This window comes from Euleptes europaea, chromosome 13 (assembly GCF_029931775.1).
Source record: "Euleptes europaea isolate rEulEur1 chromosome 13, rEulEur1.hap1, whole genome shotgun sequence".
Classification (NCBI taxonomy): Eukaryota; Metazoa; Chordata; class Lepidosauria; order Squamata; family Sphaerodactylidae; genus Euleptes; species Euleptes europaea.
The window spans coordinates 42,099,769-42,127,319 of NC_079324.1; the positions used below are offsets into that span (position 1 = coordinate 42,099,769).

General features: G+C 43.1%; 2 protein-coding genes across 2 annotated transcripts; one reads left to right on the forward strand and one right to left on the reverse strand.

The window, feature by feature from the left end:
• The first annotated feature begins 1,073 nt into the window (after positions 1 to 1,073).
• POP5 (POP5 homolog, ribonuclease P/MRP subunit) lies at positions 1,074 to 8,185 on the forward strand. The gene is made up of 5 exons (XM_056859826.1): positions 1,074 to 1,136; positions 2,847 to 2,989; positions 3,963 to 4,112; positions 5,929 to 6,012; positions 8,079 to 8,185. The coding sequence occupies exons 1-5, from the start codon at positions 1,117 to 1,119 to the stop codon at positions 8,183 to 8,185; spliced, it is 504 nt and encodes a 167-aa protein (XP_056715804.1). The 5' UTR covers positions 1,074 to 1,116.
• Positions 8,186 to 10,507: 2,322 nt separating this feature from the next.
• Positions 10,508 to 25,975, reverse strand: RNF10 (ring finger protein 10). Its single transcript, XM_056859833.1, has 17 exons — positions 25,650 to 25,975; positions 22,857 to 23,062; positions 19,995 to 20,194; positions 19,180 to 19,270; positions 18,429 to 18,613; positions 18,193 to 18,332; positions 16,478 to 16,638; positions 15,539 to 15,664; positions 14,928 to 15,186; positions 13,848 to 13,981; positions 13,400 to 13,517; positions 12,937 to 13,038; positions 12,268 to 12,402; positions 11,808 to 11,905; positions 11,550 to 11,607; positions 11,224 to 11,385; positions 10,508 to 10,617 (listed from the first exon to the last, which is right to left on the reverse strand). The coding sequence occupies exons 1-17, from the start codon at positions 25,822 to 25,824 to the stop codon at positions 10,544 to 10,546; spliced, it is 2,424 nt and encodes an 807-aa protein (XP_056715811.1). The 5' UTR covers positions 25,825 to 25,975; the 3' UTR covers positions 10,508 to 10,543.
• Between the last annotated feature and the right edge of the window lie 1,576 nt (positions 25,976 to 27,551).

Below are 27,551 nucleotides of genomic sequence, written 5' to 3' on the forward strand. Positions count from 1 at the left end.
AAGCAGTAATAGCTCTGGGTTGGAAGGATAAAAGTAAATGGACTATAGAAATCTGGCACAACTATCTGTTTGAATTTATACAGTCGGATATCGTCGAGATGATGCGTCAGAAGACTTCATGGAAAGACAAGAACAGGGAAATCACGAGTAGATGGAAGACCTATTTAGAGTGGATATCAACGGAAGGAAGAAAAGACATTCGGTGGAAGATTCAGACTTTGTGCCCGTGGCTGGGGTTAAGAGACTAAAAATTATAAGGAGAAGGAGTGGGGTTAGGGAGGGGGATGGGTGGGATGGAAGGGAATAAGAAAAGAATACGTTATACAAACAATGTATGCAGAAAAAGAAATATATATTTGAAACTTGTATAAAAAGAAATAATAATTAAAAAAAAACATTTTGGTGGCCAGTGACACAACCTGACACTTCAGAATCTTTTTTAGCTCCTTCATGGTTGCCCTTCCCAGACTCCAGAGGCAACCAGAATTACGTGCCCTGGCTTGAAACCCCCAAAACATCCTTTTAACGAGCTCTTTTTACGTAATTCGAACATACTTCTCTCTTTTTGCTTTTCCCGCCTATTCGGCCGGTCTTCTGCTCGGATCGCCTCAGCGCGTTTTCCTCGAAGAGAGAGCCGAGCCAGAGACGCGCGAGCGCCCCCGAGCGGATTTCTTTCCGCAAAGCCAAGCGGCAGCCAGACAACCCGGCCTTCCCCCACCAATCAGAGCAGCGAGCCCAGGGGCACGCGCTACCCTGACGGACAGGTGAAGGAACCAATATCTAACTCCAAATTTGGGGCTGGGAAAGGGGAGCGTCCCGATTCCGGCAAGAGAGAAGACGAGCACGCGCGGAAGGTCTACACCGTTTGGAAGCGGCGGAGAGCCGGGAAGACTGGGGGGGGCGGATCGGAAGAAAGGAGGTGGGGCCGGTCGCATGCCCACCCCCACAGTGAGCATTCCTTGACATTATTGGTTCCTCCCCTCCCTTCGCCTCCGTGTTGTGGTTTGCGATTGGCTGCGGTGACTCCAGGTCGCGCTCTCGCTGTGCGGCGTGAGTTCCGGCTTCGAGGAGCGATGCTCCAGGAAGTCCAATGGGAACGGTTTTATACTCACAGAGATGGTGAGGTTTAAGAACAGGTGAGTGTGTTTAGAAGGTGGAGGGGTGTTTGCTGATAAAGTGATGTTTTGTAAACTTATTCTGAGACTGAGTGCAAGAGAGGAGGTGTGTTGGGTCATCAGACCAAACTGGCTCCATATAAGATAATTCACAGTGGGTCGCCGTGTTAGTCTGTCTGCAGTAGTAGAAAAGGGCAAGAGTCCAGTAGCACCTTAAGGACTAACAAAAATATTTTTCTGGTAGGGTATGAGCTTTCGTGCTCTGAAGAAGTGATCTGTGGCTCACGAAAGCTCATCCCCTACCAGAAAAGAAGTGATCTGTGGCTCACGAAAGCTCATCCCCTACCAGAAAATATTTTTGTTAGTCCTTAAGGTGCTACTGGACTCTTGCCCTTTTTGGTTCCATATAGTCGGTCTGTCTAGCACCGTGTTTTTCCCCACAGTAGTCTGGCAGAGGCGTATGAAGGCTCTGCCGTATGGCTTGTTCTTGGCACCTGCTATTTAGAGATAGGCGGCCTTTGTGCATGGGAGGCCCATTTAAGTAGACCTGTAATCTTATGAAAAGGATTTTTTTAAATTAAAAAACCCATTTACATACAACCCCCCCCAATCCCTTATTGGTTATATTTTAGCCTGCCTGCCATCCTTTGGCAACGTGTGATTCTTTGTCATTTTATCCTTCCCTCAACCCTGTGTGATAGGTGAGGCAAAGAGAAAGTGATTGCTCCGACGTTACCTTGTGCATTTTTCATAGTTAGTGGGGAATTTGAAGCTGGGTCACCCTGGGCCTCTAAAGCAACATTCTGATCATTATGTTAGTCTGGGCACTTATTTTTCTTGTGCTCGTTACTGACATCACATCTAGACACAATGAGCTCCATTTTACTGTATGAAGTACCACTTCCTTTTGTAAGTTCTGGACTTCTGCTGACCAGTTTCATTGAGTTATGCTTAATCCTAATATTGGGAGAAATAATGAAAAGTTTTCCCTCTGCAGCATCTGTAACTAAACTTGTTCTGTTTTCTCTTAACCCCCTGCCAAACATTTAATGCTTTGCCAATGGTTATAGATGGCATTATCTGACTTGTTTTGCTGTTTTATTTATTGGCTGTTTGTTTTAATGCTGCACGTTGTAAATTGTATAGCTTGTTGTGTATTAATGTTGGGTAACTTTTCAGGTAGTTGCGTTTTCAAGTGGTTGAGTGCTTTCAGCTGATACACAGAATATAAATAAATATACCGTAGCTAGCAAAAATTATATTCTTATGCCACTGGCTATTTGGCTGGGCCTGGAAATATAAACTTAACTTTCAGCTGTTTGAGTGCATGTTGTATAATTGTATTTTTCTCCAAAGGTTTTTTAAAAGGGGAAGGGAGAGATGATGATTTATAAATATGCCAGAGAAACAGTGTCCACCTATCCATTCACCAAAATGTTGGTGTGTTTTTGTTCTCTTTTTCCCCCCAAAGCCAAGAGTTCTTTTGGACTAGTTTGATAATGTGTAAACTTAAGGTAAGGCTTGCTTCTTATTCAGTATCCATTAGAAGGTGTTTGGGTCAAAAGTGGTGCAGAAATAGAGCACAGATTTGAGTTGCAGCATAAACAAGCCTGAGGTAGATTCAAGTTCATGATCCAGATATGTTTCCCATAGTTCCTCTTCCAGGTATTTTTTTACACCTTCCCCCTCTAGCTGTTGGTCTGACATGCTGCCTTCTCTCTGCTTTTACAGATACTTCCTCTGTGAGATTATCTCTGAAGACTCACGCTTTCAGCAATGCATTGACGAACGAGCTGTGCACAATACAGTGAAGAATGTCGTTGCAAGAATGCATGGAGACTTTGGGCTGGCGTGCTGCTCCATTGCTTTCTCAGGTCTGGTTTCTGATACTTTGCAGTCAGGAGTTGTTTCTGTGATTCCCATCTTTAGGGAAATTTATCCTTGCCCTCCCCGATCCCTTACCCTAAATCTCTTTACAGGTCTTTGCCTACCCCTCTCCTTTGGAGAATATTTGAAACTTAAATATGATGCTGGTGGGCAGCAATAACTTGCTCAGATGGCATTGCCCTCACTGAGCCCTGGCTGCTGCATGTATAATGCTGGCAAGCCCAAGAGGGACAGGAAAAAAATAAGGCCACACCAGTGGGTGGGAGAAAATAAAAAGGAGCAAGGTTAAGAATTTATTTAGCTTTTCTAGATCCCTATGCATTTAGCAATTCACTCTGTCAGGGGATCTTCTATAGAAATTTCTCAGTACTCACCTTGAAAATTTGTAGGGATCTAGAAGAGCTAAATAAATTCTCAGCCTTGTACCTTGCTCCTTTGTGTCTTCTCAAGCCCAAGAGGAGTCTGCCTTGGCTCTGGCATGCTAATAATTGGTATGTAGCAGCTGAGGAATTGGCTTCACCAAGAGGTAAGGCATGGGCACTGCTAGTACTCACCCATGACTCTTAAATCAGGCCGAACCCTTTGTCCTGTCTTGTGTTGGCACAATAGCCATGCCTATGCAGTTACCACAGGCCTTGGCAACCTTGTTTTTTTGTTGTTTTTTGTAAATTTGGAGGAGGTACTGAACTGAAAACAGTCCACCAGCCTTTCTTAGGAGGGCATGGTTAGCCCCAGCCCATTCAGGAATGCTTCTGCATGTTAGGGTGTACCATTGTAGCTCCCATATATATCACTGATAAAGTGCTCAAGAACAATTTTTCAGACTTAGGGTACCTGTCCCATTTTCAGCTTGCTCAGTCAGTGGACATAGCCTTTTTCACATCCCATATTTGAAGTTACACATGCACACACATCCAGAGCTAAGTCATAGAGCATCATTTTCTTCTATCTCTTCTCCAGTGAAGTATCTCAACGCCTACACAGGGATAGTTCTTTTGTGTTGCCGGAAAGACTTTCATCGGCTTCTCTGGTCATCTCTGCCTTTTATAACTCACTTGGAGAGCAGGAACCAATGTTACCCATGTTCCTTTAACACGCTGCATGTTGGAGGTAAGTTCTCCTGCTTGGGCCTTTCCCTTCCAATAGTATGGCTGGCACTGAAGTCTCCTATCTTGGACAGTCTGAATTCTTTCTTTGTTTAGTATCAGGACAGCAGAGAAGAAATAGTTAATGCCTCCAGTTGTGTGGGCAGGTGCAGCCAGACCTGTCAGAGATGAGACCCTTCCAGTTCTTGGGTCTGCCTTCCCAGAACTGGGTTACAGAATTTTGGCTGGCCTAAAGAATGCAAATATAAAAATACAAAACATTGTTTCCTCTGCACCCACTAATGGATTGCAAGGGATCCTGTTCAACAGCTCAAAGGTTCTTATGTGATTGGCAATTCTCTGGTCGGCCAGCATATTCTCTCTCTCTGCCCATTGTCTGTACTTCCCAGTAGTGACCTGGTGTTCCTTCCTTCTCCTACCCAGCAGGACTCTGAAGCAATTCTATAGAAGTTTCTACTCTACAGAACACAGACCTATACTAATCCTCCCACAAATGGGGAAATTGTGGTCTGGTCAAGCAGCCCCTTCTGTGCTCATTCTTGAGGGCACTGGCCAGATGGATTTCCCCAGAGTTCTTGGTTCCAAGCTGTGGCCTTGGCAAGACTCCACCCCACTTCTAGATTTGTAAAAACACCACTTTTGCCTATACCTTGTAGGAGCCCTCTGCTGTGTACAGTGTTAGCAGGCTGTTCTATTTCCTTGTGGTGCTGACCCATAGTCCCCTCTCTCTGGCACTGTTAATTGATGGCACCCTCTTGTGTCTCCTAGATTTCCACTTATTCTCCTGCTGTGTGCACAAAATAAAGCACATCAAATATTCTTGCATCTTTGTTACCACACATCCCATCTAATAAGGGCTTTAGTAGAGGTAACATCCCTTTCCCACTGTGACTTACCCCTGGATTCTGAGTACTTATGCACAGAGGATGAAGAGTACTTTCCTCTTTTTCAAAAGTGGAACATTTCCTTATTGACATGATAGGCAGTAAGTTTCAGCCAAGTGTCCAGAACATAACCCCACCTGAGAGGATTCAAAGCAGGTTCCAAAGGAGTTCTACCAAGATATAATGAATCTACCTTCTGTCCGCCATAGGGGAAATTTATCCTCCCCCATCCCATTGGGATCAACTGGATTGTTGTGTTGAGACACCTCAGGAAAACATTAAGTGTCCATCCTAGATAAAGGACTTTCAGAAGAGATGACTGTTCAAGGTTGAAATTCAATGTCCTGCTTTCAGTGGCATTCTGCACGCTCTGCTTAAGAAGGGAAGCTCTAAAGGGCACTAATAACCATACCTCAACATTCTCATAATACCATGAATTCTGAGCCCTCTACTGTTTCCACAGTTATAGAACTTACTGGACCAAGAGCTGCAGGGTGTCTCAAGGATTTACTCTTCCAGTAACTTGGCCAGTGCGAAGCTCCCTGTAATGGATGCACAAGAGACTGCCTAAACCTCAAAAGTAGTGACCTTCCAAGGATGGGGAAGAGATGCTTGTGGTCCCTTGGACCATCAGTGTCTGTGTTTCCATGCCTTTAGGCCTTCACGGCTCATAATTATATTCCCAAGGCTCTTCAGAGTCTGCTCACTTTACCTTCCAGACGTTTGTCCATGGATTCAGCCTGAACCATGGTAGCTGCAGCAGTGACAGTTCATATGTTTTCTCCTAAATATCCTTTTTGTGTCATTCTTTCCCAAGATTTTGTCCTAGAGTTCTGTTTTATGGCACAATTTATTACTAATGATTATGGGGAGAAGACTGTTTTTAAGATTCAAGTGCCTCCCTAACCTGTGAAATTGTTGTGTTTTTTTCTCCAGCTACAATAAGAACATGTCAGAAATTCCTAATCCACTACAACCGGAACCAGCTACTGTTGTTGCTGCGCAACTGCACCAGTGAAGGTAACCTGCTATGCAAACTAGGCCAAGTTAAAATGGGGCCTTCCTAGAAGGATACAGCAGCCAAAGTGCAACACAGAAGGAGAATAGGGATCTCAGCCCTTGAGTTAGCAAGTCCTTGGGTTGAATTATAGGAATGCCCTCCCCTGAAATGCGTGCTCTCTCCCTGTAAATTTCTCTAAAGCTATGCCTTCTGTGCAGGCTATCATGTCTGTTAAATTTGTCTAGGCCTTTGGCGTGGGCTAGAAGAGTGTTGCCGCTAGGTAAACAGAGGGCGAAAACGCACGGTCGCTTTATCCTCCTTTAATCCGTTTCAGCCAGGATCGAACACATGCGTTTTGCCTAATATGAGTTCGATCCTGGCTAAAACAGGGATTAAAGGAGGATAAAGCGACCGTGCGTTTTCGCCCAGAGTCTTGTTTCAGAGTGCAGAAAACCCACATACTGTGGTTCTGAGTGCAGAATTCAGCTTCCTGGGATTTTTTAAAAAGCAAGATTCTAACCCTTATGGAAATGGGTGTGCCACTACATCTGATTGTTTTGATGTGCAACCTGTACTCTGGACAAGAGGCCACAGTTAGAACAGAATATGGAGAAACAGAATGGTTTCCAATTGGCAAAGGTGTCAGACAAGGATGTATTTTATCTCCCTATCTCTTCAATCTATATGCAGAACATATAATTAGGAAAGCTGGATTAGATTTAGATGAAGGTGGAGTGAATATTGGAGGGAGGAACATTAATAATTTGAGATATGCCAATGACACTACATTATTAGCAGAAAATAGTGAGATATGCCAATGACACTACATTATTGGCAGAAAATAGTGAAGATTTGAAAATACTGCTGAAAGTTAAAAGAGAAAGTGCCAAAGCAGGACTACAGCTGAACATCAAGAAAACAAAAGTAATGACTACAGGAGAATTACACAACTTTAAGGTTGACAATGAGGAAATTGAAATTGTTCCAGACTTTCTATTCCTTGGCTCCACCGTCAACCAAAAGGGAGACTGCAGCCAAGAAATCAGAAGGAGATTGAGACTGGGAAGGGCAGCCATGAAGGAGCTAGAAAATATTTTTGAAGTGTAAGGATGTGTCACTGGCCACCAAGACTAGATTAATTCATGCCATCATATTCCCTATTACTATGTATGGGTGTGAAAAGCTGGACAGTGAAGAAAGCTGATAGGAAGAAAGTAGACGCCTTTGAAACGTGGTGTTGGAGGAGAGTGTTACGGATTCCGTGGACTGCCAAAAAAACAAATCAGTGGATTATAGATCAAATCAAGCCTGAGCTGATCCTAGAAGCTAAAATGACTAAACTGAGGCTATCATATTTTGGTCACGCCATGAGACTACAAGAGTCACTGGAAAAGACAGTCATGCTAGGAAAGGTTGAGGGCAGCCGGAAAAGAGGAAGACCCAACAAGAGATGGATTGACTCAATAAAGGAAGCCACAGCCTTCAGTTTGCAAGATCTGAGCAAGGCTGTCAAAGATAGGACATTTTGGAGGACTTTCATTCATAGGGTCGCCATGAGTCGGAAGCGACTTGACGGCACTTAACACACACACAACCCTTATGGACATCAACATGCTTCAGAGTATGTGGCCAGGGGCTAATGGAAATTCAAAGCATATCATGTGGCTCCTTCTACCAAAACATGAATTATGCAATATATATTTATGCATGATTTTTTTTAATTTATACATGTTTTCAGAACTCTTCTCTAACTAGGCTAATGGTCTCATTAAAGCAAGGGCTTCATTTGAATGTACAAAAATAAAAGCCCCTCTATCAGTTGCTTTCAAACTGCACTCTGGAAACCCTGGAGGTTTTTTTGAACCTTAGTATTAGCTCTTCAAAGACAAATAAGTAGTGTTGGACAATGACAGCAGGGAAGGTGGGGAACAGTAGGCAATGTGAGACTTAGCCAGCAAACACCTGTGTGATTCAAGCATGGGCCTTAGGACCACTGTCTTGAATTGTCTGAAGTGCATGGCTGAAATAGCCTGATTTACAAATCATATCGTTTTGTGGACTGACATTCTCCATTATTTTGTTGCAGCAGATAAACAAGCTATCCAGAAGTCAGTGCAGAGCTGTATGTTTGTTGAAGAGGAACAGTTTCACAGTAAGGATGAAGAAAGTGACGACAGCATGCAGATGGCATGAAATGACTTTTTGGGTTCCTTTTTGAACAAGCACCTGTAACTGAAGAGATCACTGTCTCCTTCCACATTCTATTTTTAAATAAAAGATTTATGAACAAATGACAACCCAATTTATGGCATACCTGTCCTAAAGACAGAGGGATAAGTATCTTAAACGGCATCCTTTTAAGCTCATGCCACAGGAGCCACAATTGTATGCCCCATTCTGCCTTTTTCTTGGAACAGCAGTTGTTCCATAATTAATGTTAAGGTGTTTCAGAAACACTTGATGGGCAATGTGATCCTTGCAATCATGAGGGATAAGGGAAATTACATTGCCTATAATGTAGTTCTTTGCATCATCCCCATTTAGCTCAAACTAACTGAAAAAGCATCTTACCATTCCTGAAAGAGGCTTGGGGTCTCCTGGGAAAAGTATTCTGCCTCTAAGAGGAAGTCAGAATGAATGTGACTTAACTGGATATGGGCACATCTTTGAAGCCTTGTGGAGGCACAGAGGACTGCTTTTGTTCACTAGCAGATTGGATTGACAATCTTAAAGGCCTCTGAGGACAAAACCACACAAGCTAAAGTTAGAACCAAAAGGGCTTGGCTGTAATAATAGCTTGGGGGGAGGGAAGAAAGACCTTTCATAGTTTACAAGCTGATGCAAAGTTCAGCTAAACTGACACAGTGGAGTACAAACTACCGTAACATTACTGTTTAACTACTAAGGAAAAGAATCAGAACAAATAAGGCCCCAAAGGCAGCAAGAATCTTATTTGGCTTAAGCAAGCAGGGCCATGCCTTAACAAAATGTGATGTACATCTCAGTCAGGAACTGGCTCATTATTCAGGCCGCAACCACACGCCAAGCCAAAAAACAAAGCCTGTTCTAGCTTTTGTTAGTTGAGGTTGAAATGAAGTCAATTCCTATATTCTAGGCCTCTTAACCTCTCAGATGTAGTGGAAAGCTACAGGCAACAGTTTGAGTTTGGTCTGATGCTTTTGAATGGTAGAGGGTGAGCTCTACCTTAACTGCTACACTTATACCCTGCTTTTCTCCCCTTATTTGGATGCCTACATGTGAAGAACATTTTCAAACTTAATTGATCAGTAGTTATGCATAACTCTCAATGTATTTTTTTTTATTTTGAAAATGTATCCAATGAAGAGTCCCAGAAAATGTGCCTGGTTGTGTGTTTCCTGTTTAGGATCAACGGAAGTATTACATGGCTTGTTTTTGACCAGAATACGTTTAACACAATTTGCTTTTAGCAAAAGTCAAACTTAAAGCTGCTAGTAACACAGGATCAGGTCCTTCTACAGGATTCACTCTACCTAATGCATTAAGTGGGAAGAGAAAAGGAAAAGTGATCTCTACTCCTGCTATGGGTGCCCTTTTGGATGGAAAATTAACTGTGATGACAAAGACAAGCAAACCACTCACAAGTAGAAAGTTTAGAGTAAGCACTGGTACTTCTGGACAAATGCAAGAGACTACAGCTAGGGCATCAAATCCACACCACACATCAACAGCCCTGTGTTGTTCATATGTTTATTGCAACTGTTTGCCTTTGCTGGTATGATACATGAAGCTCACTGTATTCAACACAGTTTTTAGTAAGTTTCCAGTCAAGCCACAAGCAATGCAGAATGGTTTTTTAATGAAAGAACGGAGAGAAGTATGGCTGAAATAGCCAATAGAGTCCAAAAACCCGCACCATCACACCAAGGAGACCAGTATGTCCTTAGCCTTCAGGCTACAAAGCTGTTTAACCATGCTACCTGTTCAGGTTGTTCCTCTTAGTCTTATGATAAAACCCCACACACAGCTAACTCACCAGACTGAGTACAATGGCTTTCTGCGCCTATTACTGCTCTATTTAAGAACTCCCCCCCCCCAAAGTGCAAGGACTGCAGAAGCTGTAATGGCAACCAAATTTTACCACCACCTATTATTTTAAAGTTAGACTCATTACTCATTTCCAGGGGAGCAGGTGCAAGAGGACATGTTACTCAGCCTGCTGTATCCACTAGTCTCCTGTCTACACAGGTTTAGAATTGGAATCTTTGCTGCTAGTGTAACACACAACTGCACCGTGCCGATAGTGCTCTCCCCCCACCCCCACAGACCAACCACAGGTCAGGCTAAAATTAAGCTTGGCACAACCTGAAACATTGGCTAAAGGGTCGGAGTTTCAATACTTTATTTTGGTATCAACAAGTGAATTAACTGAACATACGTTTTTAATCCCCACCACAGCCCAGTTCCAGAAACAGACTTTATTCAGCTGAAATTTAAGTACTTATCTATAGCAGCAAAAAAACACACAAAGCAAACAAGAAACCATGAGAAGGAACCTGTCCATTACCAAGATTATTTTGTATGAACCACTGAGGTGCTGAACAGCAGTGTTTGCTTCTGTTTCTTTTTCTTGCCTTTTTTCTCTTCTGCAAAGGGGAAAAGTCAGCTGTGAAGTTAACTTCTACAAACAGCAGCTCTCCTATGATGATTAAACTGACCTCAAGTAGTAACTTCACCCCTTTAAATTGTTCATAGAATTGGAAAGTACCACCAGGGTCATCTAGTCCAACCCCCTGCAGGAAATTCACAACTACCTTCCTCCACACACACCCAGTGACCCCTACTCCATGCCCAGAAGATGGCCAAGATGCCCTCCCTCTCCTCATCTGCTTAAGGTCATAGAATCAGCATTTCATAGTTATAACTACTATGCTTGACACCACAACCTAAGCCCCAGCTTAGGTTCTAACTCCCCATTCTAATCTTTGAGGCCCCCATCACCTGGTTAGATTGATAGACATCACACATACAGATGTTATATATCATGCCTCAGGGTCTGTCACACTTGAATCTTAGAGTGGGGCTCCTTATATGCAAACCCCATTCCTATGGCATCACTCCCCATCCAGTGAGACTCTGACAACCATATGTTTACCAACCCGTGCAACCACTTCACTCTGCTGCCTTAGGAATTAGTTAGCAGGGCACACTGCTACATCACTGCAAGACAATGCAGTTGCACCTTTGCTTACCCAAGAAGTGGCTAGCAGTGGATGGCTGGTCCAGTTTTAGGAAAGCTGCTTCCATTGCTTGACTGAAGGAATTCTGGAAACTAGGCACAGGTATTCGGTCTGAATTATCACTCTCCCCGTCACTGTCCCCTGGAGCAGGAGGTGCCAAGGTGGCGTTCTCTTCTGGGAAAAAAAAAAAGATTACATTGTAAGCCGGTTTGAGTCTCCCTTAAGTGGTAGAGAAAGTCGGCATATAAAAAAAAACCTCTTCTTCAGTGCATAATTTCTCTATGAAGTCCCCACTGCCAGAAGACACTACACAACTGCATAAACAGAAATTTTCCTACCTTTCTTTGGGATAGTTTTCAGCCATGTTTCTGGTTTAGCTTTCCCAGCCCGCAACATCTACCAGGAGTAAGAGGCACAATCAGAATGAAGACTCAGACCAGTCAACTCAAACAAGAGTTACTTCAGTGTTTCCAGGCTCAATCCATTTCAGAGAACTTTGATAGACTCATGGTCTGACTTCTTAAGGTCAGTCCTTTGTACAAGTTAATCAAGCATTTAACTTGGTGCAACTGAAGATTTTGAACAGATGTCATTACCTGGGCAAATGACGGGAAGGGAGATTCCTCCTCTAGGCTCCCAACACACAGAGAGGGGCTGCCAAGGCTGGCTGTAGGTGACAGTGGAGTCAAAGACTCTGCAAGGAGAAGAGCTGCACGTTTAACGAAAGAACTAAAAGTGGCATTAAAGGAAAAAATATTGAACAAATGCTAGTAAATATCAGGCTCCCAATTCCGTAATTTCAGCATTATCTATTCAATAGCACTTCTTTTCCAAGAATTCCTTAACTTATATGTTCTGTATGTACAAACATAGTTGGCTCCCCATCTTGCTTCTGACAGTTACCCTAAGGAAGTTCACGCATGGCCAAGCACTTTTTCAGACACTGCCTCTGCGGCCTGTGCTAAAATGCAGATACTTAAGTCATCACTGGCCAGCTGAGGAACCTATCAACCCTTTAGAGAAGGTGTGTAGTTATCAAGTCTTTTGGCTGCTCACCTGGTTGAGACACAGGGCTTCTACTAAGTAATGACGGCAGAGCACAGCTCTGGTTCTCCGTGCCACAGGGTTCTTCTGAGGAGCTGAAGGCAGGAAACTGCTGCAGGTTCTCTAAAGCAATACGAACCTCTGGATCTAGATAGAAAGCCAAGAACTCTGTGACACATCCAAGCTAAGACTGAGTTTCAAATGGAGCTATTCAAGCTAGCTTCAACTCTTTGTATCTCCTGTCTCCACCTCAAGCAATGCTACTGGACATCACCATTTGAGTGATCCCTTAACATTCCTGCTAGATATGGGAGTGTGGTTTGGCAATACTCTCTTCAGTGACCGTATCCAGTCACCTGTTTCAAATCACACTATTCTTAGTTATCTTGCCAGAGTACAATCATAAAACCTCAAGATAAAATCAGCACGGCACAGGGGATATAGTGTCTGACTAGAGACCCAAGTATACATCCACACTGCACGTGGAATCTTACTGAGTAACATCTGAACCAGTCATGCTCTCAGCATAATCTACTTCACAAAACTGTTGTGAAAAAATGGGTGTAAGCTGCTTTACATACACATATGCAAACACAGTGGGGTATAAATACAATACCTAGTCCTTCTGCTTCAGTGAGATACAAGGCAAAGAGTTATTTCAAAAGATGGATGACCACTTACATCTGCCCTGTTTCTTGTTTTCCTCCAACTCAATTCTACGTTCCCGGCGCCGCTCATCACGAGCTTTCTTCTGTCTCAGGCGCTTTCTTTTTTCAATGTCGTCTAGGAGCCATTGAGAAAAGATCTCAGATGACACAGGCTGCTAGGCATCCTTCCCCTCAACCTCCTAGCTTGGTAATAGCTCATCTCATCCCCAGTCACACCTGTTCAGACATCTTGAATGTGTAACAGGATGCTGGAGTAAATGTTCTTACGAATGGGCTTTTAGCTTACAGGTTCTATTTTCTAGCACAGGATTTTGCTTCCACATATGGTAAGTGCTCCCTGGTTTCCATCCCACTTTTATTAACCCCTCAACAAAAAACAAACTTTTCAATTTCAGCTAGGAACAAACCATTTCAGGGGAAGAGGGAGAGGCAGCATCCCTTCCAACTTCCTTATAAGAAACTGAAATAGTGCTCACCTGCAAACATCTGCAAAGTTTCCTTTGAAATCACAGGAGGTTTCAAAGCTAGTTCACAGATATTGAACTCACAGGTGAGTGGTAAGTGACACAGGTAACGATGGCGCTGCCGAACATCCTGCCAGGGGAGGAGAGAAAGAGAATTTATAATACCTTAGAGTACCTATCCTCTCCTTTGTCAACTCGTCCGGAGAGTATAATCAATGCACTTCCTAGAACCTCTACTGCCAATTTTCTACTCCTTGTGCTATATGGCATTAACTGGAGTACCAGACATTAACATTTCCAACAGTAACAGAAACCTAACTTAAGTACATTAAAACCCAGCAGGCTGCTGGAAAATGTTCCAGCTAGCTCTGTACTCTCAGCATCCTCTCACAAGGTAAGGCTTAGCTCCTTCAGGCAGCTTTAAACAGATGCCACTTACTGATAATAAATGAGTCATTACCTCTGTCATGGAGTAGCCTGATATCTCAACTACAGTGGCAGTGATCTTCTCTGGACTCTTCTCCAGGCTGCCATACTCATGCACAAGGCAGCGAACATTCACCGGGCGAAGGTACAGGCACTGCCCATCCTCTGCTACGATATTGAAGAGAAGTCATGGGATGGTTATTGAAACAATGGGAAATTGGCAGCATCCTCCAGGTTTGTTTGGAGGCAATGCCCTGTGGTCTACCACCCTGTTAAGTTTGATGTTTTCCAGTTCGCTGCCACAAGCTAAGAGGAAGGCTTCAAGCTTTGCTGAACAGAGTGCTAAACTACAGGTCCGTGGCCCCAAATCTCCAGCACCTCTATGTGTACATTTGGATTTTCATCAAACAACCCTCCAGCCCTCATTACAACATGCCTTTGAAGCTAGTATTTGAAGGAAAATTGCTTCACTGGGAAGGAGTTAGATGTGCAATTCTCTGGATCAGGGCTCAGTCTTATTACCCAAGTCCCACAACTTCTGAAGTACTCAGAAAGCTTAAGATACATCTCAATTATACAATTAGCTGAGCAGATTTATTTAGATTCCGAATTACAGTGAAAACGTGTCTCTGCCCAAGAAATGTCCTTTACTGCAAAGCCACATCCTCAAGTCTACCATAGTACAGAAAAAGGTGATTTCCCTTATTTCAGATGCCACAATACTAAAGTATCACCTATTTTCTTTAGGTCTGCAGCCTGCAATTCACCTCTGGGACCCATCATTCTATGTGTACAGTCAAGGTCAGAACGCAACCTGAAAGCCACATCCAACTCCTTCAAAGCCCCTTTGACATACCCATATGAAGACCCTTGAGAGGCTTCTGTTAAATTTTTGCTTTATTGCTATAAATAAGCTCTTCAGCTTGAGGGACTGGAGCCTTGCTTAGCAGAGTTGCTTGGGGTTACACTGTGTTACCCAAGTATCATTATTCCCCCCCGCACACACCCCAATTACTAAATGACAGCCTACCACCCACTAGGATGAAGTTGGTTTTTATTGGTGAAACCACCTCTGCTGCTCACCTACTGACAAACCTTTAAGTGCTGCACTAACCTTGGTAGAAATAGTAGCACGGAGAACTACTTGGGCGCCCACTGCTGAATGTTGAAGGCAGCAGTGATTCCTCACTGACAGCTTCAGGCAGACTAGCCTCACCCAGTTGATTTGGGCCTGCTGTGTCCACAGAATCTCCAGTAGCATCCACCGCTGCCTCCTCCTTAGTCTCAGGGAGGGGTAAGGCAGCACTGGCAGAATCCTCAGGAGGTGGTTCTAGGACCTCTTCATCAAAAGCAGATAGATACTCCAGGGCCCACTGTTATAGAAGAAAGAAGTTACAACATTCCTCTTCCTCCGCCCATTCAGAACAAGCCATAGCATCTATATTCCTCCACCCACTTAAACATGCCATAAAAACCAGCTGCCACAATTGCCCTGTCAAGTGTCAAAGTGGCACCTCTGCCAACACGAATGAGAAATGGCATGGCAAGTCCAGTTTACAAATCTTGGCAAGTCCAGTTTACAGATCTTCCCGTAAGCACTGGAGCCCCAGAGAAATTCCCTCAGGACCATTAGAAATGTTTTAGAATTTTCGTGGAAAAGTGTTTCAAGAACGTTGGTTCTTGTAGGTTATCCGGGCTGTTTTTCAAGAACACTCAAGCTCTCACCTTTCTATCCTGGGCTACTGTTGCGTCTTTGTCAGAGTCCATCAGGACTAATTCTTCCACTGCTGCTGTTGTCTCTGCAACATCATCATCTCTATTTTGGTCAGAGACCAAGGTGTCCTCTCGATCCTATATCAGGATTAAGGAAAAACGTTCAACCTTTTGCTGGTCTAGGGGTTATGAGAGATGCAGTCTCTATGGCAAAAGGTGACTACTAGTCATGCTTTGCCAACTTGCAATCACTGCTATCTAAAGTACTGATCATTTCACCTTTCCATCAACATTCTGGAAGGACATGCTACATTTTTTCAAATGGCTACAAGGATGCAAGCTTAAGCTTAAACATAACTATATTGTCCAAGTTTTATGTCTATTGTCTATACATTATTATATATCAAAAGCAAAACAGGTCTTCAATTGTGTTTTGACTCAAGCTTCCATGAGTGTAGGCAGATGTTCCTACAGAACTTTAAACTTGTCCTTAGATTTTAAAGCGCAGATTTACTTGGCTTTGAATATGTTGCTTCTATTTCAGCTCTGGTTGCTATGGAGCCTCAACAGTATTTTGTCCATGAATACCTCATGTACCAGTTCTAAGCTTTGAAGCTAAGCAGAAGATCCAGAAATAGGCACTGGCAGTAGTGATACTAAACTGCTTATTACTTCTGTCCAATCTAACATAACATTTAGCAACAGGGCTGCTGCATGGATGATATACAAACCTGCATACACAGAGTAAACCTACAAGAACTACAGAAAATCCACTCCTACCAGTTTAAGCCACCACTTTAGTAGTATTTGTGGTTCTCCTCTCTATCAGAACTGGAGAATATTTTCAATCCTTAGCAAAAATACAAAGAAAGAGCTCAAAGATATCTATATTCATAGCTATGCTATAGAACACAGATCCAACACATTCAATAATAATGGAAGGGGTCTTGCCTTCAGTTCCTGGATGGCTGCTTCAATGAAACATGCTTCAGGTGTATACTTGTCCTCCTCATACTGTTGTAGGAGGGCCACCTTCTCCTCTGCAATTACTTCCTGCAGCACTTGACCCTTGGAAGCCAGGAGGAGTTTTGAAAATCGAGTGTGTTGCTTATCTGTGTGAACAGAGAACACATTGGGGGGGGGGGGAAACATGACTACCTAGCTCTGGGCACTTAGAAGTCAGCACTCTGTGATATACTCTGCTACTCTTACAAAAAAACTCAAAGCCTGCTTGAGGAGGGGTTGCAGCAAATCCTGTTCCTTCCAATAAGAAACTCTTAAGATTCATTAGGAGCTATCTGTGGTAAGAAGCAAGTCTGCAAAGATTTACACACATTGTTCAGACAGCTGAAATAAGAAATTTGTGCTCAATCCTATATTGTATTTCAGAGGGCATTACAATCTCTGCATCTAATAGGCTTTTACATACTATTATTAGCAAGGGATCAGCTCTGCCATGGTTCTTATGGAGGGTCTCCAAGGAGCCATAGCCAAAATACATGCTTTTAATACAGTTGATATTAACAGGATTTGAACAGGAGGACTTCCCAGCAGTTTATACCCGATGGTCAGATCTGTCTAGCTCCAATTCCTTATCTTAATGATACAGAGCTACACACATACATGACTGTCTTGTAAAGCAGTGCTTTCTAACATGTGGGCCATGGACCCCTGGGGATCCACCAATCCATCCAGCTTAGGCAGGTTTCTGCCTCCCCCCAGGCTTGTTTCCATGGTGGCCATACCCCCCCAACTCTGTTTGAGGCCATCTGGACCTGTTTGCCAGAGCATGGCCACGCCTCTCCAACTGGGGCCACTTGTTCCAAGCTCCCACCAAGCAGTAGCATTGGGCCAGCCTCAGCCAGAGGCCCCCCAAATGTGCACCAGCCCAGTCACAGCTGCTTGCCTATTCATGAGAACCCTCCTTATGAATGGAAGCACCATAGCCGGGGGTGGGAGCAGCCAGGCATCGATTATGCCTGGATCCAGCACAACTGAGAATTCTCTCCACAAGGAATATTTTGTACTGCATTTTAATCATTATCACAGGTATTTAATCAATACCTGTGAGCTCCTTTGGGAGCCAACTTACCATTGAAAAGTAGGGTTCAAATCAAAATAAAACAAGCAATCCCAATTGCTCTGTCAAGAATGGAAAGCTCATTGGGCACCCAAGCTCATTCCCATGAGTACAGACTAATGGCTAACTATACTAGCCAAGGGATCATTCAAGGCAGCTTTGCCAAACTATACAAACATATTAAGCTTTCTTATACTGTGTCCAGTCATTGGCCTGTACTGTCTACCCTGACAAGCAGTAGTTACTGCAAGAAACCCTTAAGGTAATATGTCTTGCACGTATATGTATTACATTTTTTCCAAATGTATGCAGATACTGTGATTAATAAAACACAAATTCATTTAAAACCGTTACTGAATTTATAGCAGCTTTTGTCATTATGTATTTTTTCAATACACAGATACTAATCATATAGCTATCATCATATGGGGGTCCACAAAAATCTTTTGATGTTAAAAAGGGGTCTTCATGCTTTAAAAGGAGGCAATCACTATTGTAAAGTATCCGTGACATCCCAACACGCACTATCAGCCTCAAATCATAGAGATGGCAATGCTTCCCAGCGTTAATCTTAAAGAGGTCTCACCTCCCAGATGAATAGGCTGCTCCACATTCATCATCCCATTCGACTTTGGCAATGCCATCAAGGCCCCCTTCTCCCGCTGCATCAGGTGCATTGTAATTGTATCGCCAACTGCATACTGGCGGGTTTCCAGAGCAACCACACTGAGGGGGGGAAAAGGATGGGGGCAAATGATGAGCAAAGGGCAACTCTATCAACAACATCAACAAAAAGAAAAGACGTTCAGAGAACTTCCTTACCTCTTGAGGTCCTTCTTGTGAATAGAGCCATAACAGATGGGGCACTTACTCCAAGTCTTCTCACTCAAAGAGAGATAGTGCAAGATACATGGCCAGCAGAAGATGTGGCCGCAGCGGGTGATCTTAGCTGCAGTGGGTGGGTAGAGGCATATTGGACAGGAGGGCACTTCATGGCTGCAGATTCGCTGGGAAAGCACAAACGAATCTAGTTTACTAAGGTACAGTCCAGCTATACAAATACTTTTCCATCCAAGGAACAACACTTATTTTGGTAGATGCCAAATGACTACTCCAGAAGGACATCCCTGCCCAATGCCTCTATTTTGTCAAGTAGGTAAACTTTTCCCATATACATTGACAGAAAAGGGTACACATCAAGAGGAAAAAAAACTGCTAGCAAATACCAACAGTTCTGATACAGAAATAAATTCAAGCCCCTTTTGATGTTCTCTTAAAATTCAACTGAGTTTTAAGTAGCACAACTTGTTGAAATGTTGTTGAAACAAATCAATTTAGAGTCTCACATTCTTAAAGGCTAGCCGAGAGATCTTTGCCAAGCTGTTCTTTCCCACTTGAAAGTTTAAGCACAACTGAAGTTGTCTGATCTCTTGCTTCTATCACATTTCCAAAGCTTGCCACCCAAGACTGTTGTTCTAGACTGCTATTTGAAGAAGTTTAAGTTGAGCAAACGGAAGATGTCAAATCACTAATTCATATATGGTCACATAGACACAAATCTATTGCTACTGACCACTTGTTCCACGAAGTCCCAGTTGACCAAGGTATCTGGGTCAGTGAAGTGAACTGTGTAATCCTGATCATCACACACCACAAATTGGCAGCTGAAAGAAATGCACATAACAGATTATAACTCAACGCTATACAGAAAGGGATCCAAAAATACAGATTTTCAGGATTACAAGTAATGCCTGACTAGTAATGGCTGGGATATTATCTACTACAGGATTAAATGCTGCTACACATGCTGCTACACAAATCAACCTCTAGCAGGAAACCAATCCACTAATTGTTAGCAATTTAATCATGTATTAAATAGTGATCAAGATAAGGCAATATTGAAAATGCCTCCATTAGTTTAAGTTTCTATATCACTTGCCCTAATTTTGGTTAGAAATGTTGTTAACATGTATTTCCATGATTAAAAAACCACTTCTGAAGCATTTATTCATATTTAGTTTTAGATAAAGCTTTTTCTATCTGAAGCAGATATGAATTCTGAGCATCCAATCAAGTAGTACACATTAAGGCAACACCAGGGCTTCCTGGCTTCAAAGCCTTCTTAGCAGAACCTACTTCCTAAAAAGTTCCATTGTACTGAGATAGACAGATTAGACCTGAAATTCAGTATATCGAAAGATTAGACCTGAAATTCAGAATATCTATAGAAAGATCTTGAACAAGCTCTTATAAAGCTATAGTGCCACAATAATTAGCCGTTTTAAAAAAGCCTTCCAGTAGCACTGTGGGGAAAATTAACACAAAGAATCTTTGTTATGTGAAAGCAGCCTTAGATACTTGTAGACTACTTCCAGTAAAGCCACTTACTTGGCCTGCAGAAAGAGCTCCTTGTTAAAAGGTTTGTTTTCCCACTTGTTCCGTCTCCCCCAGCTGCCACGGCCATTCCCATCAAAGTGGCTTGCTTGGCCACGGGGTTCAAAGGTAAAATTCAGTAAGTGGTTCAGACTAATCTTCTTAGGACCAGAAAACTGGGCAGGGCTTAACTCTGCCCGTTGGGCCTCTGCTACCTTAAAAAAAAAAAAAAAAAAGACAGGGTAATTTTAGTGTTATCAATAAATCAAAAAAAGCAATGCCACATAAATGTCCATTTTTGGCAGCACTTAACATGTAGGAAACACAAGTCAAGAAGGTAAGTCCAACATGTATTTGCTACCATAATAAATGTTTGTGTACAAAAGTGAAGCTGCATCCCAAGTCCAATAAGCACGTGGATTTCACCCCTGAACTGGAGTTGCAGCTAGTAACACCCAAGATAACAAATACTGACTTGATCAGGAAAAGGGGCAAAACACAAGGTTTAGGGCATAAACCAAATATTTGAGATTTCAACATATGTTATACTGGGGGGACTAATTTAAAATACAGGTTGAGTGTCCCTTATCCGGAATGCTTGGGACCAGAAGTGGTCCGTATTTCGGATCTTTCCATATTTTGGAATATTTGCATATATATAATGAAAAATAGTGGGGATGGGACCCAAGTCTAAACACGAAATTCATTTATGTTTTACATACATCTTGTATACACTTTATGCATATAGCCTTGAATGTACTTTAAAACAGTATTTTAAAAATAATTTTGTGTACATTGAACCATCAGAAAGCAAAGACGAGAGAGGCTTGGTGCCCACCTGAGGGCCTGTAATACCTGCATGCCGGCTCAAAACATCGTGTTTTTGGGTCATTCCAGTTTTTGGATGTTCGGTTAAGGGATACTCAACCTGAACTGAAATCAACGCAGCTCTTATACAACCAACAGGGTACACAGCAAGTTTCTAATACAAGTTCTAAACACATTGCTTATATTTAGGTTCACCATGGCCCCAAGTAGGGCCTCCCTTTTAACATGCAGCTATAACAGGTTTTTGTAGAGAGGGCTTGTTGGAACATACTGCTTCATTCTAGAGTTCCTTTGTGTTTCAGTCTCTTCCTTTATCATAGGAAGCCAGCCAGCTAGTTGTTTCTTGCCGAGCTGGGAGCTTGTTGTCTTCCCTCTATGATTCAGCAAACATTCAAGGGACTGAGTAGGCTGACCCCTCTGCCTTTCTCCTTTAATCAATTTTCAGCTGCTCTCAAAATTCCATGCCTCCGAAGCATATTCAGTTCTCATGATGAACATTTTTGTTCTTTTTCTGGTTAATTTACAACATCACATTTCTCTGCAATCTGGAGAGCGACCCCTACTTGGTAAGCACCTGGTTTTGCTATGTTTATAATTATAGATGTGAAGTCCTGAGGGGGATGTGTATGTGGACAATGTGGGAAAACAAAGCTCCCCCCAAGACTCCCTCTATTTCTACAACAGAAAAAATATATGCACTGATGGAACTCTTCTTTTTACAAGTATGTGTGTGTGTTAAGTGCCGTCAAGTCGCAGCCGACTTATGGCAACCCCTTTTGGGGTTTTCATGGCAAGAGACTAACAGAGGTGGTTTGCCAGTGCCTTCCTCTGCACAGCAACCCTGGTATTCCTCGGTGGTCTCCCATCCAAATACTAACCAGGGCTGACCCTGCTTAGCTTCTGAGATCTGACGAGATCAGGTTAGCCTGGGCCATCCATACAATGTTTTTATCCCTGCTCTTCTTCCAAGGATTTCAGACTGGCATATATGATTCTTTACTACTATATCCTCATAACGACCCTGTGAGGTAGGCTAAGCCAAGAATGACTAGCGCCAGAGTTCCATTTGTAGTTCACTTATCTAATGATCCGAGAGTAGGTTCTCTACTGGTGAGCATACACTCCATCTCCAATCCTCAACAGAGTCAGGACTTCCTGCCCATGACTAGGTTACTCATTTGAGTTCAAAGAGCTTATAGTTGGGTCTGGTCTTCCCAATGTAACATCATCTAGGGAAGAAGATGCTAGACAGGATGCCTATATCATCAAGAACAAGTTTTGTTGCTATTCTGGTCACCTGTTAAATCAATTCCAACATGTCAAGACCTCAAAAGCTACAACAAAGGTAATAGATAAAATAATCTAGAGAAAGACTTACCAACTGAGTGGGTAAAGACTAAAAGCAACAGGTGCATGGTGAAGCTTAACAAAATTAAGGCTGGTAATGAACTAAAGCATTTTATATATCATATTGTTCAAAGCCCAGAAATTTATTGAAACTCAAGGACAGTGAGATTGCCAGGGGTATAGAAAGCAGATGATTTAATTGGGAGCTTTACTACAGTCTGGTGCTACCTTCCAAGAGATATCACTGACAACTGGATTTATCATAATGTGCTACTTTGTACCACTAACAGCACCTAGACCACCAGTAGTTAGTTGCAGAAAGGAATTACAAGTAGAAGAGCATGTGTCCAGTTATTTCAAAGCTATCTGAATTTATACCAAGAATATTCTCAGAACCCTCTTTTTGTCTCACAACAAAAACAACAGATTTTAACATTTGTTAGCACAGCAGCAGAAGAAAAATATATCCCATAAGAAGAAGCATAGTCAAGCAATGGGTTTGATCCAACCAGCTTTCCCACGGGTGAAAAAGGGAGAGGCACCAAAAAGGCTAATTTGGGATCAAGGGTCCTGCAAAGACAAAAGCTATGGGGAGGGGGGAAAGCTGTAGTAAGGAGGGGAATTGGGTGGAAATAATGGCTGTATCTAACTCAATCATTTTGTCCCAAGAAAACTGGCTGCCCAGGCAGGACAGAATCTCACCTCTTCTCGTCTCCCACCATTAAAAGAAGCACTAAAAGGTTTGCAACCACTGCCATGTCCTCCCCTCTGAGGGGGCATCTTATTAAAAGCTTTGCTTTTCTGTGAAGTGGAGCGACGGGGCTGGCTGGAGAAGGTCTCATTTTTTGGGTATGAAGTTTCTCGCTTACGATTATAACGCTGCCTGGATCCATTTGCATTTTTTCCATCTAAAACAATGTAAAAAGGTACATATTTACAACTAATACAAATGCAGAACTTCTAGTTTCATTTAATCACATATCATTGAGAAGTAATGTCCATTTCAGAAATCTTTAATCACAGAAACAAGAATCTGGGTAATTTGGGGAAAAACTTCATGTACAGATGCATGTAGCATACAACTAGAAGATTTAAAAAAGGAACAAATGGTACTGATAGAATGCACTCTAGCAATCTATTATGCCATCCTTTCACACTTTGCTTATTTATGTACTGACTTCTCTTTAACAGCAGCCAGCTCAACATGTTAGGACATTTATTAAACAAAATTAATTTTTGCAGACATTACAGTCTGATGTTATTGACAATATGGGCCCCTTGAACCAAGCCTTTCTATTTGGCTGATACAGGCCTAAAACGTGAGGCAAAAAAAGAACCATAGTAGTTATAATGAAAAAACCATAAGCCTTAAGTGCCCCCTCTAATCCCCTTACTTGTTTACCAGAGCAGCATTGTTTATATTTATTGTCTCTTTTCAACATGCATGCAATCGCATTAAGTCTAGCTTGCATTCTGTAAACACAGGTACTATCCTGACACCTGAAGTCCCAATACCTCTCATGTGAAGATGGTTAAAACATGCAGAGGGTGCTCTACACCTCTGTATTTTGTCATTCAATGGATCTAGTTTACTTTTGAGATTTTGGGTCATGTTATAATCCGACCATATTTTTGGACTAACATGAAATCCAGACACTGTGTACATTTCCGCTGTCTGTTGTGGAACCATGAGTAGGTTTAATATCACCTCTCCCTCAGCCAATCTAGAGGGACTAATGCTTCTAGACAGATGCCAGAAATTACTATTAAATCAAACACAGCAGGCTCTCATAACTAATTACACCCCACTTTCGTACCAAAAATACTTCCTTGAACTGACATTAAGTCATTAGGTTTCTTTACAGTTCATACAGTTCATGGATTGGAACTCAGTGCTCTCACACACATCCCTTACAAACTAAAAACAGCACTTGCTCCACCCAAAGCCTCTTATCTCTAAACTACATGCTGCAGTAGAACCATCCAGTTTATTATTCAGCATAATTACCTAACTAAGCAGCCTCAACTTGAATTACAATCCTAGCTTAAATGTAAAATGTCTCCATAGGAGTCTCAGGGCTGCCTGCCACAGCCTGCCCTGTCAATAGCCAGCACAACCTCCAACATATAATGAACAAAGAATACAAGAAGAGTCCTGCTGGGTCAGATCAGTGGTCCACAGTGTCCATCATCTTTGTTCATAGCGTTCAACCAGCTGCCCTGGAGGGCCAACATACAGGTGTCAGAGGCCAAGCAGGTGTTAGAGGCCGAGGCTTTCCCCCTTGATGTTGCCTCCTAGTACTGATTTTCAGAGATTTACTGCCTCTGAATGTAAAGGTTTCCTTTTGTTACCATGGCTAGCAACCTCTGATAGAGCTGTCCTCCACGAACCTGTCTAATCCCTCTTAAATACCTACTTCCTCAAGATGTCTAATCCAATTCAAAACTATCTGGCCAAGGGAGAAACCATCGCAGCCTTCGAGGGGAGGGTACGATTTCTCCTCCTTATAAGTGGAAACTGTTGCCATTTATGCATGGGAGGTTTTGCCTTGGATTTGCCACTCTCTAGTGGTTCCCAACCTTTTTTGACCAGGGACCACTAGGACTTTTTTGTTCGGTGCAGGGACCCCAAGGTTCAAAATAAAAATTCCGAGAATTTGAAAATAAACTTTAATCATAACTGTTAGTTAAACATTAAGCTTAGAATAATATTTGAATATATATTTTTATAATAGAGAACTTTTAATTGAAAATATTAATTTATTATGGGTTTATAACTTTGTTTCGCGGACCTTAATTTAGTTCTCGCGGACCCCTAGGGGTCCACGGACCCCCGGTTGGGAACCAGTGCTCTAGATGCACTTTTGGGGAAGGCACTGGCACACCACCCCGCAAACAAAAGTCTGCCTTGGAAACGTCGGGATGTGATGTCACCCCATGGGTCAGGAATGACCCAGTGCTTGCACAGGGGACCTTTACCTTTAGAGCAGTGGTTCCCAACCTTTTTTTGACCAGGGACCACAAGGACTTTTTTGTTCGGTGCAGGGACCCCAAGGTTCAAAATAAAAATTCAGAGAATTTGAAAATAAACTTTAATCATAACTGTTAGTTAAACATTAAGCTTAGAATAATATTTGAATATATATTTTTATAATAGAGAACTGTTAATTGAAAATATTAATTTATTATGGGTTTATAACTTCGTTTTGTGGACCTTAATTTAGCTCTCGCGGACCCCTGGGGGTCCACGGACGCCTGGTTGGGAACCAGTGCTTTAGAGGCACTTTCCCCCCATTCATATTCTCACAACTCCGCAATAAGCCCCCATGCAGAGTTTTGAGAATTCGGATGGGGGGAAACGCGCACCCACCGAGTGGCAAATCCAAGGCAAAACCTCCCATGAATAAACGGCCAAGGTTTGTGTTTCCTTCGGCTTCGCACCCTGCCCTTCCGCAACACCTCTTGCAAAAGCGGGTAGGCTCGCCAGCCGCTTACCGCCTTTGGGCTTGGAATCTCCCCCGGCCGGTCCGGCGGAGTTAGAGCGGGGCTGCTGGCCTTTGCCTCCTGCCGCGGAGGAACCGGGGCCGAGGTTGGAGCCACAGGGGTTGCTCTTGTCCATCCCGTCGTCGGTGAGAGCCGATGCTGCTGCTGCGGGGGAACGACGGAGCATCCACGGGCGCCGCGAGGGCGCGACTGTTGCGCGAGGGCGAAAGGAGGCGGCGGCTGAGGCCGAAGCCCAGGCTCATGGCCCGGCAGCGGGGTCGGCGCGGCTCAGGAGTCTCGGCCACCTTCATGGCGACATCTTCCTTATGGCTTCGCCCTGACGAAAAGGAACGAACAGACCTCACGTCTCCAGGAACAGCCTCACCTGCCGCCGAGCGCGGCCGGGCCTGCGGGGCCCCGGGGCCCGAGGGACGGCGGAGGGGGGGGGGGAAGGAAGGAGCCCCGCAGGACCAGGCCGGCCCGGTGGTGACTCCGGCCTAAAGGGGCTCGGGGCAGAGGTGCCGCCCAAGGGAACCCTCTCTCGGGCCGCCTCGGTACAACCGTCGCAGCCTCACTACCACCGCAGCCCCGTAATGGCGACGAATCGCCGACAGCAGTGCCCCTAAAAGGACCCGGATGGGTCTATTTCTACCAGGACTGGGGAGAGGCGGGGCCAGACTTGCCCTCAAAGCATGCCGGGTGTTGTGGTGTTTTCCCCTTTGGTTTGAACGGGTTATGGGCAGGAGAAAACTACAATTCCCGGCGTGGTTTGTAGCAAGGCTTGCCTCTCCTTTAATGTCAACATCGGCATATTTCTACAGCTGCAGGTATAAATGGCAAAGCTATAGCAGGGTCAAACCTAAGTGCTTCCTCCGCCCTTTCCTTCTCTTTGTAGAAGCTGCCGCATGGGCCCATGGGAGTTGTAGTTGACTACTGCTTACTTGTTTCGAGTTGGAAACCAATGGTTGCGGTGGAGAATCCACCTTTTGCGCTTCCCTGTTATACTAATACATTGTATTTATATAGCACTCTACTTTAAAGGCACTTCAGGCACACTATTTATTTATTGACTATTTATAGTCCACCTTTCTCACTGAGAGTCAATGAGGGTATAACTATTCTGTTCGGTAGGTCAGGATTATTATCCCTACATGCAGGTAGTGGAGTTTCTGCGCAGTTATTCCAGACACTGGCTGTTACCGCACTTGTATTCCCAGAGATGTATTAAGAGTTTGAAAACGTTATAAAAAATACTGTTTGCACTTTCTATGTATTCCCAGCGATGTATTAAGAGTTTGAAAATGTTATAAAAAATACTGTTCGCACTTTGTTTGGCCCCATTAGCTGTGAAGACGTCTTCCAACCATTTATAAGCCGTGGTATCCAAAAACCCTTTTAAAGTGATGTTTTTTATAACGTTTTCAAACTCATCGCTGGGAATACAAAGTGGGGTAACCCCCTAAGCCCACTGAAATCATAGACTGGAGTAAGTCTGCATATGACTGCACAGTGAGTGACTTGCCTATGGTCACCAAGTAAGTTTGTGGCACAGGCAATATTTGAACTCTGGACTTCATTATTCATAGCTCTGTCTTGCAAACTTGGCATATATAACAAAAGCTTTTTTAAAAAAATAAAAATATAAATAATTTTGGCACTAATAATGTGTTTAATGATAATACATTATTAACCCGGAGTTCAGAGTTTTCAATGTTATAAGGTTCAGCTTAATATCCAATTATCCTGGTAGTCATATGTATTGTGACTCTGAGAGTTTCTATCCACTTTATTTTGTGGGTTAATCCAGATTTTGTTTTTGGCTTTCAACTTTTATTTTCTTACCTCTCATATAGCAAAATAAAAGATACATGTATTATAATATCATAGGATTCAGCAGTTTGCAGCTCTTTCTCA

Coding starts and splice junctions, on each gene's coding strand:
- RNF10 (XM_056859833.1), bottom strand. CDS start 25,824: ATGCTCCGTCGTTCCCCCGCAGCAGCAGCATCGGCTCTCACCGACGAC. Junction 18,333..18,428: donor CACAAGAAGGACCTCAAGAG/GTAAGGAAGTTC, acceptor TCCCCCCCTCAG/TGTGGTTGCTCTGGAAACCC. Junction 15,187..15,538: donor CAGTAGCCCAGGATAGAAAG/GTGAGAGCTTGA, acceptor CTTCTATAACAG/TGGGCCCTGGAGTATCTATC.
- POP5 (XM_056859826.1), top strand. CDS start 1,117: ATGGTGAGGTTTAAGAACAG. Junction 1,137..2,846: donor ATGGTGAGGTTTAAGAACAG/GTGAGTGTGTTT, acceptor CTGCTTTTACAG/ATACTTCCTCTGTGAGATTA. Junction 4,113..5,928: donor TAACACGCTGCATGTTGGAG/GTAAGTTCTCCT, acceptor TTTTTTCTCCAG/CTACAATAAGAACATGTCAG.